Source organism: Rhinoderma darwinii, chromosome 8 (genome assembly GCF_050947455.1).
Source record: "Rhinoderma darwinii isolate aRhiDar2 chromosome 8, aRhiDar2.hap1, whole genome shotgun sequence".
Lineage (NCBI taxonomy): Eukaryota > Metazoa > Chordata > Amphibia > Anura > Rhinodermatidae > Rhinoderma > Rhinoderma darwinii.
In genome coordinates, this window is record NC_134694.1 from 10,750,653 (window position 1) to 10,769,904 (window position 19,252).

The 19,252-nt window shown below is 42.8% G+C and overlaps 1 protein-coding gene across 5 annotated transcripts in view; it reads left to right on the plus strand.

The window, feature by feature from the left end:
* The window catches only part of LOC142659190 (uncharacterized), a 169,532-nt gene that overhangs the window by 129,816 nt on the left and 20,464 nt on the right, over nt 1–19,252 (plus strand). For all 5 annotated transcript variants that reach the window (XM_075835052.1, XM_075835053.1, XM_075835054.1 and 2 more), the window contains 25 exons: nt 87–131; nt 272–325; nt 875–919; nt 1,998–2,051; nt 5,208–5,252; nt 6,654–6,707; nt 6,883–6,927; nt 7,040–7,093; nt 7,687–7,731; nt 8,692–8,745; nt 8,887–8,994; nt 10,178–10,231; nt 11,207–11,260; nt 11,678–11,722; nt 12,347–12,400; nt 13,797–13,841; nt 14,063–14,116; nt 14,278–14,331; nt 14,521–14,574; nt 15,153–15,206; nt 16,475–16,528; nt 16,657–16,701; nt 17,043–17,087; nt 17,895–18,002; nt 18,576–18,629. In XM_075835052.1, the coding sequence (XP_075691167.1) occupies nt 87–131; nt 272–325; nt 875–919; nt 1,998–2,051; nt 5,208–5,252; nt 6,654–6,707; nt 6,883–6,927; nt 7,040–7,093; nt 7,687–7,731; nt 8,692–8,745; nt 8,887–8,994; nt 10,178–10,231; nt 11,207–11,260; nt 11,678–11,722; nt 12,347–12,400; nt 13,797–13,841; nt 14,063–14,116; nt 14,278–14,331; nt 14,521–14,574; nt 15,153–15,206; nt 16,475–16,528; nt 16,657–16,701; nt 17,043–17,087; nt 17,895–18,002; nt 18,576–18,629 (1,377 nt within the window). The remainder of the gene's footprint in view (nt 1–86; nt 132–271; nt 326–874; nt 920–1,997; nt 2,052–5,207; nt 5,253–6,653; nt 6,708–6,882; nt 6,928–7,039; nt 7,094–7,686; nt 7,732–8,691; nt 8,746–8,886; nt 8,995–10,177; nt 10,232–11,206; nt 11,261–11,677; nt 11,723–12,346; nt 12,401–13,796; nt 13,842–14,062; nt 14,117–14,277; nt 14,332–14,520; nt 14,575–15,152; nt 15,207–16,474; nt 16,529–16,656; nt 16,702–17,042; nt 17,088–17,894; nt 18,003–18,575; nt 18,630–19,252) is intronic.

Consider the following 19,252-nt stretch of genomic DNA (forward strand, 5'->3'; position numbering starts at 1 on the left):
ACAGGCTGCAATATAGAGATAATAGTTATTAGAACTCTAAGGAATACCAATGCTTCATAAAATGCGCTTTTTTTTTTTCATTACAGGGCACAAAAGGAAAGCCCGGACCCCCAGGGCCGATAGGGGTGCAGGTAAGCGTTGACCTTCCTTCCTGTTAGGATTGTTTGTTAACTATGGATATCTATAAAGAAGCAGATTGCAAGTCTGCAAGAACGGCAATTATAATAGAAGTCCTTTCATTTCGAATCCTAATTGGATATCTATTTTTTAGGGCCCCATGGGATTAAAAGGACTCCAGGGTTTCCATGGAATTCCAGGAGTAATGGTGAGACGTGGTCCGCTGCCAGAAATACACAGAATAAACTGTCTTATCCAAACCAAAATCACAATCAGTTAATGTCAGTAGTTAGCACTGCTGGCTTGTATACGATCAAAGGCAACATCTGCATGAAGCCTGTATGTCGCCCAACCCCCCCCCCGTGTTTGTGTGGGTTTCCTCCGGGTTGTATTGTTTCCTTCCACACTCCAACAACACTGGCACTATCTAAGCAACGTAAATAAATATTTTATTCTTTTTATTTTGGTCTCTAGGTGGTGCTGTTTGCGGCATTTATGTAATTAATTTTGGTGTTAGTAAATATTCCACGTCACCTATAGGCTGTTGAAGGGAACTTGACCAAATTAGATGACACGCTTCCTCAGTTATACACTTATACTTTGGTTTTCATTCTTTAATTGGCAAATATGAATTGTGACATCTTTTTGAGTATATTTTGTATTATTTTCAGAGCTGAAAGTTACGTTTGGGAGGGGGAGAGGGGTTTACCCTTTTTTTAAGTGCTTTTGCTTCAACCTATGTGTCTTATTTCTGCAGGGAGAATCCGGTGCTCCCGGGATCCAGGGTCCCTCTGGTCCAGAGGTAAGTAATATCCCGTATTTAGTCATTTAGAGGCTGATTTTAGATTGATGATGGTCACTGCCGGAACAGGATGTTAGAAAAGCAAAAGTACCTAAAACAAGTCCAAAGAACTATCTAAAATTACAAATAGGCATTGTAATCTCAGAGCTCACAGGAAACATCAACTTTAATTATGAATCAGGAACAAGACAGAAGTTGCTCCACCATGGATTAGACCAGTGGTCTCCAACTTGTGGCTCCCCAGCTGTCAGGACATGCAGTAAGTTATTGTTTTCCAACAGCAGGATAGACACATGATGGAGACCACTGGACTAGACAATACCTACAAAGCCAACCAACAGGCTATCTGAATCAGGGGATCTGAGATTTAGACAGAGGCATCTAGCAATGATTGACAAGTAATCTCCTATCCAATCAAAATCTTATCTGGTCGGATTGGAGTAAGGTCTCATTCAGACGAGCGTAAAACTTGTGTGGGAAAATCACGCACAGCACGCGGCCCCATTGATTTCAATGGGGCCATTCACACATGCAGGAGTTTCCACGCAGCGTGTGTCCGTTGCGTGAAACTCACTGCATGTCCTATATTGGTGTGTTTTTCACGCACGTTCGCGCCCATTTCAGACAATGGGTGCGTGAAAATCACGCACAGCACACGGATGCACATCCGTGTGCTGTGCATCATTTGTGCATCAATTCCATTGAAAAATAAAAAAGAGGTGCTTTGCGAGTGCGTGAAAAACACATGCCACTTGCAAAGCACAGATGCAATAACGCAACGTACAAGGACCAGATTTACACTGATACGCTCGTGTGAATGTAGCCTTAGACAAAGTGGCCATTATACACTCTTTTCTCCACATTTGTGGGGTAACACTGGAGGATACAGTTTACTTTTTTAATGACCCCGTTCTCAGACCCTCATATGGTCATAGCGTCTTCATCTATTATTTTAATTCTTCTTTCATTTTGAGCCCAGCTACCATAAAGCTCAGATGAAGCCAGAGCCAGGCTATAACCAATGGAAATCTTCTCTGGTAATAATGCTTTCTTATCTGTGCCTCTCTGCTTTATGTAGGGTGAACAGGGACAGCCGGGATGCCCAGGTGCCCAGGGGGTAAATGGGTCCCAGGTGAGTTATTGATCCAATTTCAGTAAAAAATGTGATATATTAGATGGATCAGAGTTAATTTATGATCAAATTTCAGTGGAAACACCACGCCTAGTGTTGGATAAAGTAAAAAATTGGCCAATGTAATATAAGTAAAAAGAGAGCGTGAAGACCCGGACATCAGAAATGTGACATGCATTGGATTACAGTCAATTGTCTTCATATCAGTCCAATAATTTAGTAAATTCAGCACCCGTATGGCCTAGGGCAGGGGTCTCAAACTCGGCCGGGTAAGTGGGCCGCATATAGAAAAAATGGGAAGTTGACGGGCCGAATTACTTTCAAATTTGATACAATACAAAATTATTGTTAATCAATTAGTTATTTGAACGACTATAACACTATATTACTAGAATAATAATACTACATTACTATAATAATAGCGCTAGGTTTAAAATTTGAAATATTTCTCCAAGTGCTTATTTCAACAATCCAGCTTTCCAGTTTAAGTGTCGCTAAATGCAGTCCGGCGGCTCAGTTAGCACACATGTCAAGATTGGGCAGCCCCTTTTTAGATAGTGCCGCAGTGCCCTCTGTGGATGCTGCCGCAGTGCCCTCTGTGGATGCTGCCGCAGTGCCCTCTGTGGATGCTGCCGCAGTGCCCTCTGTGGATAATGCAACACACCCCTAGATAAGGCCACAGTGCCCTCTGTAGATAAGGCCACAGTGCCCTCTGTAGATAAGGCCACAGTGCCCTCTGTAGATAAGGCCACAGTGCCCTCTGTAGATAAGGCCACAGTGCCCTCTGTAGATAATGCCACAGTGCCCTCTGTAGATAAGGCCACAGTGCCCTCTGTAGATAAGGCCACAGTGCCCTCTGTAGATAATGCCAGTGTCCTCTTCAGATACTGTCACACACCCACTTGTAGATAACGCCACAGTGCCCTCTGTAGAGGCTGCCACAGTGCCCTCTGTAGAGGCTGCCACAGTGCCCTCTGTAGAGGCTGCCCCAGTGATGTCAGGGGCTTGCCCAGAGCTGGAGTACCAGGCAGAGCGCTAGTAGGCTCTTCCTGGGACTCCAGCTGTGCTGCTGACATCACTGGGACTCCTGCTCTGGGGAAGCCCCTGACATCATTGTCGATGTATGGACAGCGATGTCAGAGGCTTCCCCAGAGTCCCGGAGCAGAGCCTATACTAGCGCTCTGCCCGGGACTCCGGCTCTGGGGAAGCCCCAGACATCTCTGTTCATATGTGGACAGCGATGTCAGGGAATTCCACAGAGTCCCGGAGCAGAGCCGACACCAGCGCTCTGCTCGGGACTCCGGCTCTGGGGAAGCCCCAGACATCGCTGTTCATATGTGGACAGCGATGTCAGGGAATTCCACAGAGTCCAGGAGCAGAGCCGACACCAGCGCTCTGCTCCGCTCTGGGCAAGACCCTGACACACTGTCCATATATAGGCAGCGATGTCAGGGAATCCCACAGAGTCCCGGAGCAGAGCCGACACCAGCGCTCTGCTCGGGACTCCGGCTCTGGGGAAGCCCCAGACATCGCTGTTCATATGTGGACAGCGATGTCAGGGAATTCCACACAGTCCAGGAGCAGAGCCGACATCAGCGCTCTGCTCCGCTCTGGGCAAGACCCTGACACACTGTCCATATATGGGCAGCGATGTCAGGGAATTCCACAGAGTCCCGGAGCAGAGCCGACACCAGCGCTCTGCTCGGGACTCCGGCTCTGGGGAAGCCCCAGACATCGCTGTTCATATGTGGACAGCGATGTCATGGAATTCCACAGAGTCCAGGAGCAGAGCCGACATCAGCGCTCTGCTCCGCTCTGGGCAAGACCCTGACACACTGTCCATATATGGGCAGCGATGTCAGGGAATTCCACAGAGTCCCGGAGCAGAGCCGACACCAGCGCTCTGCTCGGGACTCCGGCTCTGGGGAAGCCCCAGACATCGCTGTTCATATGTGGACAGCGATGTCAGGGAATTCCAGAGTCTCGGAGCAGAGCCGATACTAGCGGCTCTGTGTCCCGCGGGCCGCAGATGACAGCCCCAGGGGCCGCATGCTAGAGGTAGATGTTGACTATTCACTGTACGTGGCAATGGTACCTACGGTAGATCCAGAATGTGAACATGACACGTCAAAGGAAACAAGGTTAGGATTAAGCTTCGTTCACATCTGCGCCAGTGTCCCATTCCGTCTGAGTTTCCGTCGGAACGGGACCCTGACTCACACAAACGGAAACCATAGGTTTCCGTTTCCATCACCATTGATTTCAATGGTGACGGATCCGGTGCCAATGGTTTGTCTCCGTTGTGCAAGGTTTTCGTTGTTTTGACGGAATCAATAGCGTAGTCGACTACCTATGGTTTCCGTTTGCATCAGTCAGGGCTCCAGCCCGACGGAAAGCTCCAACGGAACGTCAGAACGGAGCCCTGACGCAGATTTGAACATAGCCTTAGGGCCTGTTCACATCACCGTTCGCTTTCCGTTCCGGGGTTCCGTCGGAGGTTTCCGTCGGGTGAACCCCGCAACGGAAAGTGAAAGTGAAACCACAGCTTCCGTTTCAGTCACCATTGATATCAATGGTGACGGAAACATCGCTAATGGTTTCCGTTCGTCACCTTTCCGGCAGATTTACGTTTTTCCGACGGAATCAATAGCGCAGTCGACTCCGCTATTGATTCCGTCGTTAAAACGGAAACCTGACGGAATGGTGACGAACGGAAACCATTAGCGATGTTTCCGTCACCATTGATATCAATGGTGACTGAAACGGAAGCTGTGGTTTCATTTTCACTTTCCGTTGCGGGGTTCACCCGACGGAAACCCCGGAAAGGAAAGCGAACGGTGATGTGAACAGGCCCTTAGTTGTATTTTACCTTGTCAGATACTTTGTTTCTCCTGGAGAAAAGCAGCCATTTATCTCCATCCTGCCATAGAAATAACGTAAAGCAATTGTGTGTGTTCATAGAGCAGTCGGCCGACAGCCATCGTGTGTATGCCAAGGTTAAGACCCTACTCCTTCACCTTGTACTCAACTTCAGGAGTGCAGTGTAAATTAGATTAATACCTACACATTTTTGTACTTGAAACTTTTTCTTATGAAACGATGTAATAAATATTTTAGCGTGACAATAAATTTGTCTTCTTGTCTTCCCACTACTAGGGAGATCCAGGACCTGCAGGAGTTGGTGGCCACCGTGGACCTCAGGTACGCTGGAAGAAATTAAATTTAACAGAAGCTTTTTTTTTAACATATTTTTGTTTCCAATCTTAGCAAAACAATCCAATTTTTTAATTGGAATATATAAAAAAAAATGCTCCATTGTGTAGATATTGCTATTACATACTTGTTATGGCACCCACTGGTGTCCTTTTGTTTTCTCTAAGAATGTACAGTCCTGGCCAAAACTTTTGAGACTGACACAAATTTTGGTTTTCACAAAGTTTTCTGCTTCAGTTTTTATAGTGGCCAATTGCATTAATTCTTGATTGGTATGAAGAGTGATCAGATGAATTGTAAGTAATTGTAAAGTCATTCCTTGCCATGAATCCAGCATGCCAGGGCGAATTGCAGAAGTCTTGAAAAAGAAGGGTCAACACTGCAAATATTGAGTCTGTGCATAAACTTGATGTATTTGTCAATAAAGGTTTAAAAACATATAAAATGCTTATAATTATACTTCAATTACCATAGAAACATGTGACTAAAAAAATCCAAAAACACTGTGTCAGTCTCAAAACTTTTGGCCAGGACTGTACACCTAATATTGTCCAGTACCAGTGGGCACACATGCCCAGTAGCTCATTTCTACCACCTGTATCCTCTACATGTGCAGCAGAGTTATCCCTACTATTGTGCATGCCCGTCAATAAGAATTGGCGCACTAGCATCAGCCTCTTCTCACTAGCACTGGACACATTAGGTAGACAGTCTGACAGGGAATAAACAAACACTAGAGGGCGCAATACAAGTATATAAGAGCAATAGCGAGAAACAGGAACATTTTTTTAAATTATGTTTAACTTATGCCAATTGTAATTTAAAAAAAAAAATAATAAATAAATTGAACCTGTTGGCTGAATATGCTGCCCTTCAAGCTACAGGTTCGTACTCCTAGTAGACTAAAGGCACAAAAAAAATAGTGCCATGTGGCTAATAAGAGTGCTAAAAGAGTACAATGAAATCAAAGTTATGAGTCTGTTGTATTCATGAGGGGAGCAATCCACCCCACCCCGCCCTTCTGGCCGCTGATTGACTTTTACATAGGGCAGCATATTAGGCTGATAGATCCACTTTAAAGTGGTTTTCTGCTCAGTTTCCGCTTCTGTTTGATAAAGAGAGTCTGAAGGATTGTCCTTTGATTTTAATGGGTGCCTTGCAATGTATTTAGGCTGTGGCACAAGGTAGGTAACAGCTGATCACAGGGATTCCAAAAGTGAGATCAGCTGTGATCTGCTGCACTACCGCCTGAGTACATGCAATATATCTGAGGGATTCGGATATATATATATTTGACTGCACTGTGATTTCTCACTTTTTTCAAAAATTTATTTATTTAAAAAAATCTAACTAAGCATACTTTAATGTACTGTTTACATCTGTATACAGGGCCCTTCTGGAATAGAAGGACTGTGCGGACCGCCAGGACGAAGAGGACCACAGGTAACAATATACTGCTATGGTCTTTACCTGTCAAATCAACGCCATCAACCCAAAACGCACAATATACATAAATGACCATGGATAGGGCTGGTATCGGCAACAGGCAAAGCTGGGCAGAGGCCGGGCCCTAATCATCATGGCCATGTAAATGTCATTGTACTGTGGTTTGTTCTAGGGCATGAGAGGAGCTGAAGGACCGCCAGGCCATAAAGGAGCCACGGTAGGGATCTGCACCTTTGTTATAAATGTTTCTTGGATTGTTGTCCATATTCTCAGTCTAAGAACTAGTTTTTTGTGCCTTAAATAGTGAAATAATGTTTTCCATTTTGCAGGGAGAAGTAGGACCTCCAGGTTTGCGAGGGGAACGAGGATCAGAAGGGCCTATGGTAAGTTTTGAAGCTTATCTGAGACCATAAGCAATTATACATTTTAAAAGAAAACTCTTTGTAGAATTGCTACACTGTGATATGCCTTGTGCAGAAGGGGTGTTGCATGACACTGGAATTCTCCCTGGTGTTTTTGAATCCTTGTTTCATGCCCTGCTCCCTCAGACCCTGCACTAGGCATAAAACAGTGAATCAATTTTACCTGGAGTATTCCCATCTAGAATTTCCATAACATTACAATTGGTGGGGGTCTGACCTCTGCCATCTCCGTCAATCACAGGACCGGAGGGACCCCACGTCTTTTGGCTCGTTCTCTGCAGACGCATGCTCCTGGCCAAAATTTATGAGGGAGCCCGACTGCTTTTTCTGAAGATCTTGCGGATCGTTGGGGGCCTGATAGTCAGAGAGATATGCCATTACTAATGTGACCACTAGATGGTAGACATATTCAAAATCACTAGAGGCATAAGAGAGGAATGAAATCCATGTAGCCATTAGTAGTAACTCCTCTTGTCTTTTGTAGCAATGTGCTTTTCAATAAGGCTTTCGTATGTGGCTTTATATAAGGTTGCAATACATTTTTTGTTACGCAGGGATTAATTGGATGGCCTGGAATGAACGGGCTGCCAGGAGACAAGGTACTGTAAAGTTGTCCGCATGTTAATGCTTATGGATTCAGAAATATACAAATCATTATTGGAAATTTCAGAAAGAACCTGATTTAGTAGTGCAATAAAAAAAAAATACTCTACTAAAGCCTTTGTTGAGGCAACTGATATACATATACGAATTTCATACAGACTTAGGCCTTATTTACACAAGCGCTGCGCATCTCGGACATGAAAAACTGCTGTTTTTCACGTACGAGGTGCATCCGTGCTTGGCGCTGCGGGACGCGATGTCACGCATCCCCCATAGATGAGAGTCTATGGAGGGATATGTGATGCGTGAAAAGATAGGACATGTCCTATTTTCCCACGAACCCTTCACACGGTCCGTTGAAACAACGGCTGTGTGAACGGCCATGTTGAATTACATAGGTCCGTGGGATGGCCGCTGTTTCAACGGCCGTCCTACGGTCGTTTAACATGTTCGTGTAAATAAGGCCTTAGGGGAGCATTTCTCAGGACCAAATATTATGGAAAGGGCAATGAAAAGAAAATAGGATTCGTAGAATTATCGTAAGGGCTCCTGCACACTTTACCGTATTACGTCTTTTGACCACCTCCGAGTTGTAATAAGTCATAATACCGCACTCGGAGAACTCTGTGGGTCTCTTCCTCCTGTATGAAATCAGAGGCATACAGCATTTTTCTGTCGAATTCGCCATACGCTTGCAAATCTAGTGCCTACGGCTCCATGTGCATGATGCCTAAACTTCACAGGACGCTCAGTAATGTAGTGATAGAACCACATTGGGAAGGCACGCATCAATTGACCGGAGTATGATATGAAAGAGAATATGGATTCAGTCAACAACAGGGCAATAAGTGAATATTGTGGGGGCAGATACAATACTATTTAGCATATTGATTAGACTGATTATTATTGTAGGGCAGATCAACTATAACTTGGTTACACTGTGCTCATCGTCATAGGGTCGGCCTGCTGCAGAAGGAGAAAAAGGAGATCCAGGCGTCAAAGGAGACAAGGTAATATTTTTGCCCCCAACATATATGGAGATATTTCCCATTATCTCACTGGTGGATGAACATCCATTACTATACATTGGCTGGTCTCTGGTGATTCATGCCTAAATTCAGCTCCGTTAACAACTAATTTGTCTTATTTAGGGATCTTCTGGACACCCAGGCCCTAAAGGTCCATCTGGGGAACAAGGACAACCTGGATTTATAGGGTTCCCAGGACCGAAGGGACTTATGGGCACATCCGGAGTCTTAGTGAGTTTAACATGATGTGCAATGATATAGCCTACATGTATGGGGGCTGACTTAAATAAAAATATGCTAATATATTATGAGGACCTGTCAGCTCCCCTGAAATGTCTGTTTTAACAAATATTTATATTCCTCATGAACTATGTATTATTCAGTTTCTCTGTTATTCCTCCTGGAAATGTATGAATAAAATGACAACTTGGTTAATGAGGCGTGATGACACTTTACAATTCGTGCTAACAGTGTTAGACAGACCCTATTGCCAGGATGAATGGTAACGCCCAAATTATTCATACATTTCCAGGAGAAATAACAGAGGAATGGTACAATTCAGGATATATATATATATATTTTTTTTTTAAAATAATCCAGCATTGTTATTTCATGGGAAATATAAGTATCTACTAAAACAGACATGTGAGGAGAGTTGATGGGTCCTATTTCAGGATAATGCTGGCCTTAGTCACTGGAGAGTTCAGGTCAAATAGTGAAATCTCCTGGTCTGTCTATAATGTTTATAGTCCAATTTCCAGTTTCCACTTTGTAGGTAATTGACTGCTGAGCACGTTTAGTCATACATTAGACCAGCTCTTTAGCTGGAATAGACAAATAAAACCTCTGGACATAGAACACTTTCTTCTGTACATACCCATTACCTGTTTTATCTCTGTCCATTGTAAGGCTATGTTCACACAGAGTATTTTGGGGGAGGAATATCTGCCTCAAAGTTCCAAACGGAATTTTGAGGCAGATATTCCTCCCCCAAAATACTCCGTGTGAACAGCAATTATCGCGCCGTTTTTCGCCCGCGGCCATTGAGCGCCGCGGGCATAAAACAGCGAGATATACGCTTTCTCCTGCCTCCCATTGAAGTCAATGGGAGGTCGGAGGCGGAAGCGCCCGAAGATAGGGCATGTCGCTTCTTTTTCCCGCGAGGCAGTTTTACTGCTCGCGGGAAAAAGACGCCGACGCCTCCCATTGAGATCAATGGGAGGCGTTCTCGGGCCGTTTCTGCCGAGTTTTGTGACGCGGTTTCCGCGTCAAAAAACTCGGCTAAAATACCCCGTGTGAACATAGCCTAACATTGTTTGAGGCTCATACAAGTTGTTACATTGTATCATCAATTTCTTATCAATGTCCGTTTATTTTACATGTATACACTTAATATTGTTTCTCTTTGGTCCAGGGTGATGAAGGACAAATAGGACCTGCTGGTGCAAATGGTAGCGATGGACCAAAGGTTAGTTCATGGTGATGTTATTTGGTTTAGAAACTTGAATTCTATATGTATTTCAAATCATTTATTGTATATAGGAGGCTAGTTGTCATTGGGGGTAGTTACCCTATATTTTCACAACAAGAGGCCTTTCTTTGGACTACTACAGTTCCATTAGGTGCAATAGTACCCAACGCTCAGTGTGAGGACCTCTGGTGTTGTAAGTGGACAAGATGTGCAACTTCATGATGGGAGTGAGAATTCAGAACTAATCTGAGTGTCTTAAAACACATGGCTGCTTTCTTCTAGAAACAGCTCCACACCTGACCATGGGTTTTGTCTGGTACAGCAGCTCAGCTTCATTGAAGGGAATAGGGCTGAGCTGCAATACCACGCATAACCTGTGGACAGGTGTGACGCTGTTTTTGGAGATAGCAGCTATGTTTCTCCAATCCTGTACAGCCCTTTTATGTTTTTACCATTGATGTTAAAGGCTATGTAAACCTCTGAATGTGATTTTATATATATATATATATATATATATATATATATATATATATATATATAAAAGGTCAATCTGTGTGTTTTGTACAACTTTATAATTACTTTCTATTAAAAATTATTTTTACTTTTTGAGAAACAGCTGCTCTGTATTCTGTATACAGAGCAGCTGTATCTTACGCTGAATCCTGTACCGGTCGGGGACACGCAGGATCCACATGTTATCTATCACATCTAAGTTCATAACTTATATGTGATCGATTCACGCAGGACCCACTGACACTAAACTGATTAACGGATTCAGGTCTTAGCGAATGATACAGCTGCTCTGAATACAGAATACAAAGCAGCTGTATCTCAAAAAGTAAATCTTTAATAAAAAACGAATTATTAAGTTGCACAAAACACACTGATTAACCTTGTTATTTTAAAAAAAAATACATAATCTTTTTCCTATCATATATTACAAATATTTCCTTTTTGCCCCTTGGAATTTAGGGGAGTCGTGGGCCAGATGGACCAAGGGGAATGACAGGCCCAAGAGGAAACCGGGTAACAAAACAGCTCAAGGCTTTTCTTAAACATCTCAGGCAAATAGCGCATGGCTTATTAGGCCCCGCCCATTAATATGGACCCACCTGTCTTAAAGATTCTGTAAAAAGACTAGGCACCTTTTGGGCTGTCTGTACCTATCACAAATTTAGGAAGGTGGTTGTTCTAAACACTGAGCCTATTGTAGGCCCTACTTTGTTCCGATCTTTATAATTATAAGAAATTAGTAGTCCTTCTGAACCACTTTACAGGTGGAACCATTAAAACCTGAGGACATAGCTGCTGGTTCGTGGTATTCATTGCTGCAGTAATATTTCACTGTAACCACGTATTGTCGGATGCCTGATACTAAGTCTTGTGCCGCCGCTGCCAATATTAGCCTGTGTGATTTACAAAATACTATCTTGTTTTTTCCAGGGACGTATGGGTCAGAGGGGTCTTGTTGGACTACCAGGACCTCCAGTAAGTGGTTATCTCAATGTCTTTTATACTGTTTTTTTAAATGACTATTCAAGATATGATGCATACACGTCTCTGAGGTCTTCCATACACCTGCTACTACTTCCGCATGTGTTCAGCTGTAATGCGGTTCTGGTAAACAAATTGTCAATGTGGAAATATGTCCGGCTCCTGGAGGTGACTCTATTAAACATTGTCATCTAAAAACCAGGAGGGCATGTAGGAACTAATATAACGGCAGCAGGCACTGAACATATATCCGGAGTTCCTCGAAAGGGACCTTTAGTGTTGAAGTTAGTAAGTTTCAGTCTCAACTTTACTACTACTAGTCTGTGATATTGCAGTTTGTAACACATATGGCTCATCTTTACTCATCTTGCTCTGCTCTGAAGAATCCTTTGTCAGTAAACCTTGAGCTGTCTGAGCTATTAAAATGAATAGGGATGAGCTGCAATAGCAGACACAGCCAATGGAGAAGAGTGAAGCTGTTTCTGGGGGGGGGGAGGGGGAGACCCCCTTTTCTATAAACCCAGACAACCCCTTTGTGTGAATTTATCATTTATATATATATGTTCTATAATAAATTCATATATTCTATAAATGCACTTTTTTTAATTCCACATTTAGGGTCATCGGGGTGTTCCAGGTCCAGACGGCGCAGAAGGACTGCCTGGTATACAGGTTCCCACTATGCACTATATATATACCCATTATATGGCATGGCACTTGGCCCTGCACCAGGCGTTTCACAAATCCCAGCACCTATCTAGTCTCTTTATCCTTTCTAATCTTTTTAACTCTTTGTTTACACTTGTATGCAATGTAACTGTTTAATCCAGAACGTTTGATAATCAGCACGTTACAGGAGGATAAATAGGATAATATAACATCTAGCAGCACAATCTTGAAGTGTGATTGATATTGTATAATTTTCTTCTACATCACTCTGACTACTGATATCTGTTTTAGCTCTTCTATAATATTTTTCGCTTAGAGCTCATGCACACGATTGTATTACAGCTTCATACAACCTCTGAATTCTAGACATCTATGGGTCTCTACTCTACCTCTATATGCCTCTGATTTCATATGGAGGCATAGATAGTCTTGCATACTCCATCAGACACCTACTTTATTGTATTCTCCCCTAGAACCTAGCCTTGGTTCTGGAGTAGAATATCTCTGCAATAAGGCACAATATGGAGGCACTATACGGAAGCACTTGGAGAACCTACAGGTCCATCGAACAGAGCCACGGGGACTCCGTGTGCCTCATACAGCCTCCGTGTGCCTCATACAGCCTCCGTGCGCTTCATACAGCCTCCGTGCGCCTCATACAGCCTCCGTGCGCCTCATACAGCCTCCGTGCGCCTCATACGGCCTCCGTGCGCCTCATACAGCCTCCGTGCGCCTCATACAGCCTCCTTTTCCTCATACAGCCTCCGTGCGCCTCATACAGCCTCCTTTTCCTCATACAGCCTCCGTGCGCCTCATACAGCCTCCGTGCGCCTCATACAGCCTCCTTTTCCTCATACAGCCTCCGTGCGCCTCATACAGCCTCCTTTTCCTCATACAGCCTCCGTGCGCCTCATACAGCCTCCTTTTCCTCATACAGCCTCCGTGCGCCTCATACAGCCTCCTTTTCCTCATACAGCCTCCTTTTCCTCATACAGCCTCCTTTTCCTCATACAGCCTCCGTGCGCCTCATACAGCCTCCGTGCGCCTCATACAGCCTCCGTGCGCCTCATACAGCCTCCGTGCGCCTCATACAGCCTCCGTGCGCCTCATACAGCCTCCGTGCGCCTCATACAGCCTCCGAGCACACAGCCCTGACATTTGCATGAGGTCTTACTGAACTGTTGACAAGAGTATTATGTCTTTTTTGAATCAACAGAGGTGCACATACATAATACATAATGCAGAAATCGAATGAATAATTTATGTTATATAAGATCTTTGCTGCTTGTTGCCTACTCTCCTGCTTTGGCCATTGGCATCAGCTGCATGGTATTATAGCTGTGTTTCAGTGACTTGACTGGCCTGTATACATGAAAAACATTTCTTTTTTTTATTTCAGGGGCCCTCAGGTGCAGCAGGGGCTCCTGGGAGCAGAGAACCTCCAGTAAGTATTTCTAATTGGGTTGTTAATGTTTCTTTTAGCCTCATGTGGTTGTAATTGTCCCATTGATGTCCTTACGATTTGTTTAGAACATGGTTGGAGAAACCATTTTTGCTAAAACGACTATAAACATGTCTTTAAAGAAAGTCAGAATACTTAATATGGTTATTACTCAACCGAATGGCTTTTAAAATGTATATATTGTGTCTCCTTATTATCTTTAGGGTATAGCAGGACCACGTGGACAGATAGGCAGAGATGGACCTCCAGGCCCATCAGTGAGTAGAGGCCTTAAAAGAGTTTCTAAAATAAAAAAATGGATGTGCATTGCAGTTCAGCCTCATTCACATGAACAGGGTTGACTTGCAATACCAGACGAAGCCTATGGACAAGGCGTCGCATACAATTTTCTTAGTCATATTCTTCGTTTTTATTCTAGGGGCCTCCTGGTAGGCTAGGGCCAGATGGTGAGCCGGGACCTATGGGAGAAAGGGTAAGCAGATCCATATGCAGGATATTGATACAAGTGCAGATGGTTCCCAAGTTCAGATAAAAAAAAAAGAACCCCAACCTTCTCATCAGTTGTTGCCAGTGGTGTACACACTCTTTGGGATAGGCCATAATTATTGAAAACTTTTTTTCTCTGCACATCATAATTGACCTGCTTTATACTATCTTCCAGGGCTTCACAGGAAAGCACGGCCCTGAAGGGCCCCAAGGAGCTGTGGGCATGTATGTAAGTGTATAGTATAGGATGATATCTTTCAGTGCATACGTTTTTATTGAGGAAGAGGTATATGGCTTAAAAGGGTCGTCCGGCCTTATGTAAATAAAAGAATAAAAACTGCGTAATTAACATTTCTAAAGCTTTTTACTGCACTTAAATCTCAGTCGACCAATTTCAAGATCTCTAAGTGCTGTCAGTGAGTGGAAAGATTTATTGTGTACACTTCTTAATTTTGTGGGTTTGCTACAATGTATCCAATCTAAGCAATCTTCTGTGAGCTGAACACATCAGAAGAAGAAATCTAGGGTTTACGCCAAATGTATTTACCTGGAGTCCAGGCTGTTTAGCTCACAGGGAATTGTCATTTGCGCAATGATGCTCTTTGTTGCATAGCCGTCTATTGACCTGACACCTCAAAAGTTACACCGCTGAAAGAGAAAATAAATTATTATAATTCATAGGGACCTAATGGCATCTGCATGTATGATATCAATTAACGGACGTGGGGTTTAGACATGGGGTTTATGTGGTATAGGGTGGTTCAGATTGTGGAGAGGTAAAATATTAATCATATTTTTAATTTACAGGGTTTCCCAGGCCCTTCTGGTCAAAGAGGTCGAACAGGATACCCTGGTGAGAAGGTCTGTATTGCAATATGCTCTTGCTATTTAGAGTTGACATTCACAGACACATTTACCAGATTCTATGGGTTTGGTGATAAAGCAGAAAAATAGATTTTTGTAGAGCATAGTCCGCTTGGCAATAAAGTTTATGGGTGTCCATTGTTTTTAGTGGATCCTCATTCATTTCGGTGGGCTCTTTGACTGGCTTGGTTTTCCACTGGACAGGGCAGAACACTTGTTCTCCAAGATGATCTAAATATACAGGGTGGGCCATTTATATGGATACACCTAAATAAAATGGGAATGGTTGGTGATATTAACTTCCTGTTTGTGGCACATTAGTATATGGGAGGGGGGAAACTTTTCAAGCTGGGTGTTGACCATTTTGCATCCAACTTTAGTTTTTTCAATGGGAAGAGGGTCATGTGACACATCAAACTTATCGAGAATTTCTTTCATGAGTTATTTACAAGTTATGGGTGTCAGGTCCGAGCATTCCTAGATAAACGGTTTCCTGGAAAGTGGATTGGTCGTCGTGGGCCAGTTGAATGGCCCCCTAGGTCTCCCGATCTGAGCCCCTTAGACTTTTATCTTTGGGGTCATCTGAAGGCAATTGTCTATGCTGTGAAGATACGAGATGTGCAGCAACTGAAACTACGGATACTGGAAGCCTGTGCTAGCATTTCTTCTGCGGTGTTGCTATCAGTGTGTGAAGAGTGGGAGAAGAGGGTTGCATTGACAATCCAACACAATGGGCAGCACTTTGAACACATTTTATAAGTGGTCAGAAACTTGTAAATAACTCATGAAAGAATAAAGTAACGTTAAAGCCAAGCACACCATTGTTTTTCTTGTGAAATTCTCGATAAGTTTGATGTGTCACATGACCCTCTTCCCATTGAAAAAACGAAAGTTGGATACAAAATTGCCGACTTCAAAATGGCCACCATGGTCAACACCCAGCTTGAAAAGTTTCCCCCCTCCCATATACTAATGTGCCACAAACAGGAAGTTAATATCACCAACCATTCCCATTTTATTTAGGTGTATCCATATAAATGGCCCACCCTGTACATCATATCAGACTACACAACTACCCAATTTAGTGCCGTCTCCGGTCAGTCGTTCCCTTCGTGGATAGATATGTGTGTAAAGAAAGAAGCAAATACTCATCGTCAGGAACGCTAAACTTATAATCAGTTACTGAAATTACAGTGAAGGGTTGAAGCATTGAGGAGTCCTGCAGGTACATGTGAATTGATACATAGTTATTTTGACTTTTTCAGGGGGAGATCGGCCCACCTGGAATGCCGGGATCTCCAGGAAAAATTGGATCAAAGGTATATGCGCATTAGATAACATTTACACGCATTTCTTGTGTTTATTTAACATTTGGCTTTCTGTATTTAAAAAAATATATATTTTCTTTTTACCAATATGGTTACTTATATTATGACTTATTATTTAGGGACCATCCGGTTCTCAGGGAGAAAGAGGACCCCCTGGACCACCGGTAATAATCATAGTTACATTTCACATAATACAACCTTTAACTTTTGTCATATTTAATGTTTACAATTTATCGGCTGTAACGTATTTCAGGTTTCACAAATTTCATAAGTCTCCAGGAATCTGCAGATCATTGCTCCATTTTTCCTTTTGCTAACTGGCGGTGTTAACATTTAGTAGAAGGTTTTTTTTAATATACACACATTACATATACTCCAACATTTTGGAATTTTACCTAAAAAAAAGTCTTCACTTACCGTTTTATATAGTTAAATATCATGGCACCTATTTGTAGGTATAGTTGTGGTTCTTGATTTCATTTACAACTCTGTTTTGGATTTCCAGGGGCGTATGGGTGACGTGGGTGACAAGGGCCTGCCTGGACCTCCAGTAAGTGCATTTCATTCATATGTTATTACTCCGGCCCTTTACCTTCTGGTCATTTTTATCTTGAAATTAAATGAGCAGGTTATTGATGTATTAATTGACAAGTGCAACTAATTGTTATTCCGACTTTTCCTTGTCGCATAGTATGTGTCTTTGAGTCTCAGGAATATCTGTCGGATGTTGATGTTTTGTTTATATCTATCTCTCTCATATCTATCTATCTATCTATCTATCTATCTATCTATCTATCTATCTATCTATCTATCTATCTATCTATCATCTATCTATCTATCTATCTCATATCTATCTATCTATCTATCTATCTATCTATCTATCTATCTATCTATCTATCTATCTATCTATCTATCTATCTATCTATCTATCTATCTCTCTCATATCTATCTATCTCTCCTATATCTATCTATCTATCTATCTAATATCTATCTATCTATCTATCTATCTATCTATCTATCTATCTATCTATCTATCTATCTATCTATCTATCTATCTATCTATCTATCTATCAATCACATAATTTAAAAAAATATCACTGATGTAACCCAAAATCTAAAGTACTGAGATACGGAGTGACTACTGGATGGTAAATACAATTCCTTAGTGTCATCACTGCTTTTAAATGTTCTAACAATTGTTCTAATGAATTAATGCTTTGCACTTTCAGCAATCCAAATAGTATATCCCATTATTATATTGACTATTGCAATCACTGTATGGGGAAAGTTGGATCGTATATTTTTTGACATCTTGTGTGTTAACTTATAATTCGTACTAATTTGCCTTTATTTTTAGGGTTCACCTGGTAATCCAGGGTCTGATGGGGAGTCTGGGAAGAGTGGTCCTCCAGGAGATCTTGGCCCCCCTGGAACTGAAGGAGCTGTTGGAACTATAGGATATACAGTGAGTATTAAAGTAAACAGGGCAGCGTTCAGACAACAAACAAGCAAACGCCTATTTGTCAGCTGATCGGATCTTTGACGATCGGCGCTCATAAATAAAAAGGGCCTTTTTCGCTGTCCTATCACAAGTGAAGGTAATACAATGAAAACCGACATATTGTTGGGGTGACATCTTTTTATGTCACCCCAACAATATCTAGAAATCTATTTAGTCTACGCTAGATGGAGGCAGCCTATGAAACTCATCCAACCTCTCTACTGAGTGGTGTTACTGTGTGTCAGTGACGTTACTGGTTACCAGCAAGTTGTCTGTCTCCATTCTATTCTTTTAAACATTGCTGCAACCCTCAAAATGCCTCCACTATCTAGACAATGTTTGGTGTACAAAAAAAAACATAGGCCGTTGTTCTTTTGTAATATCACCTTTGATTTTGACATCGTGAGAACATGCAGTTGCTAAACATGTGGGTAAGCCTGCGCTGCAAATAAGATGTTACCGATCCATATTTTCTGTGGTTTGGAAATTATCCTTTACGGTTGACTGTAACCCTATTGCCTTTTGCTTTTGTTTTAGGGTCGAGAAGGACCCGCTGGGGTTGAAGGGCCTCCTGGTGAAAACGGAGAGAAGGTGAGTCTTTCTAATAGAGCGTATAAGCCTTTGTGTCCAGCAGACTGAACACGCGCTCACATGTAATTTGTCATGTAACCCATTACGCAATGGACAGGAAGAGCATTGCACTGGCAGGAAATACTTCTTTACTATTTCCAGTCAATATGCAGCAGGTAGTAAAGATTTATAGGACCTGTACAAGCAGAGGCGTAAATAGTGGAAAGAGGGCCCCATAGCAGGGACCAAAATGACTCCACCTTACGGTGGTTTCCAAAAAGGGCAGAGAGGCCTGCTGCTTGCTTGTCTTCCCCTTCCTCTTAGGCCAAATTCAGACGAACGTGGGGAAACTCCCATTTTGACGGATCCCCATAGACTAGAGTCTATCGGGGGATCCGTGAAAACGGAACAAAATAGAACATGTTCTATTCTTCAACAGACACAACGGCCATGTGAACAACCCCATTGAAATACATGCGTCCGTGTGACAGCCGTTGTTGTAACAGCCGTTACACGGTCGTATACTACGGTCATCTGAATTCGGCCTTACAATGACTTGTGTTCCAGATACACCCTCCCTTGTTAGCTAACATTGCAGTGCCTATGGAGGAGTGAGTTCTTCACAGGTTCTTACCACCCATTAG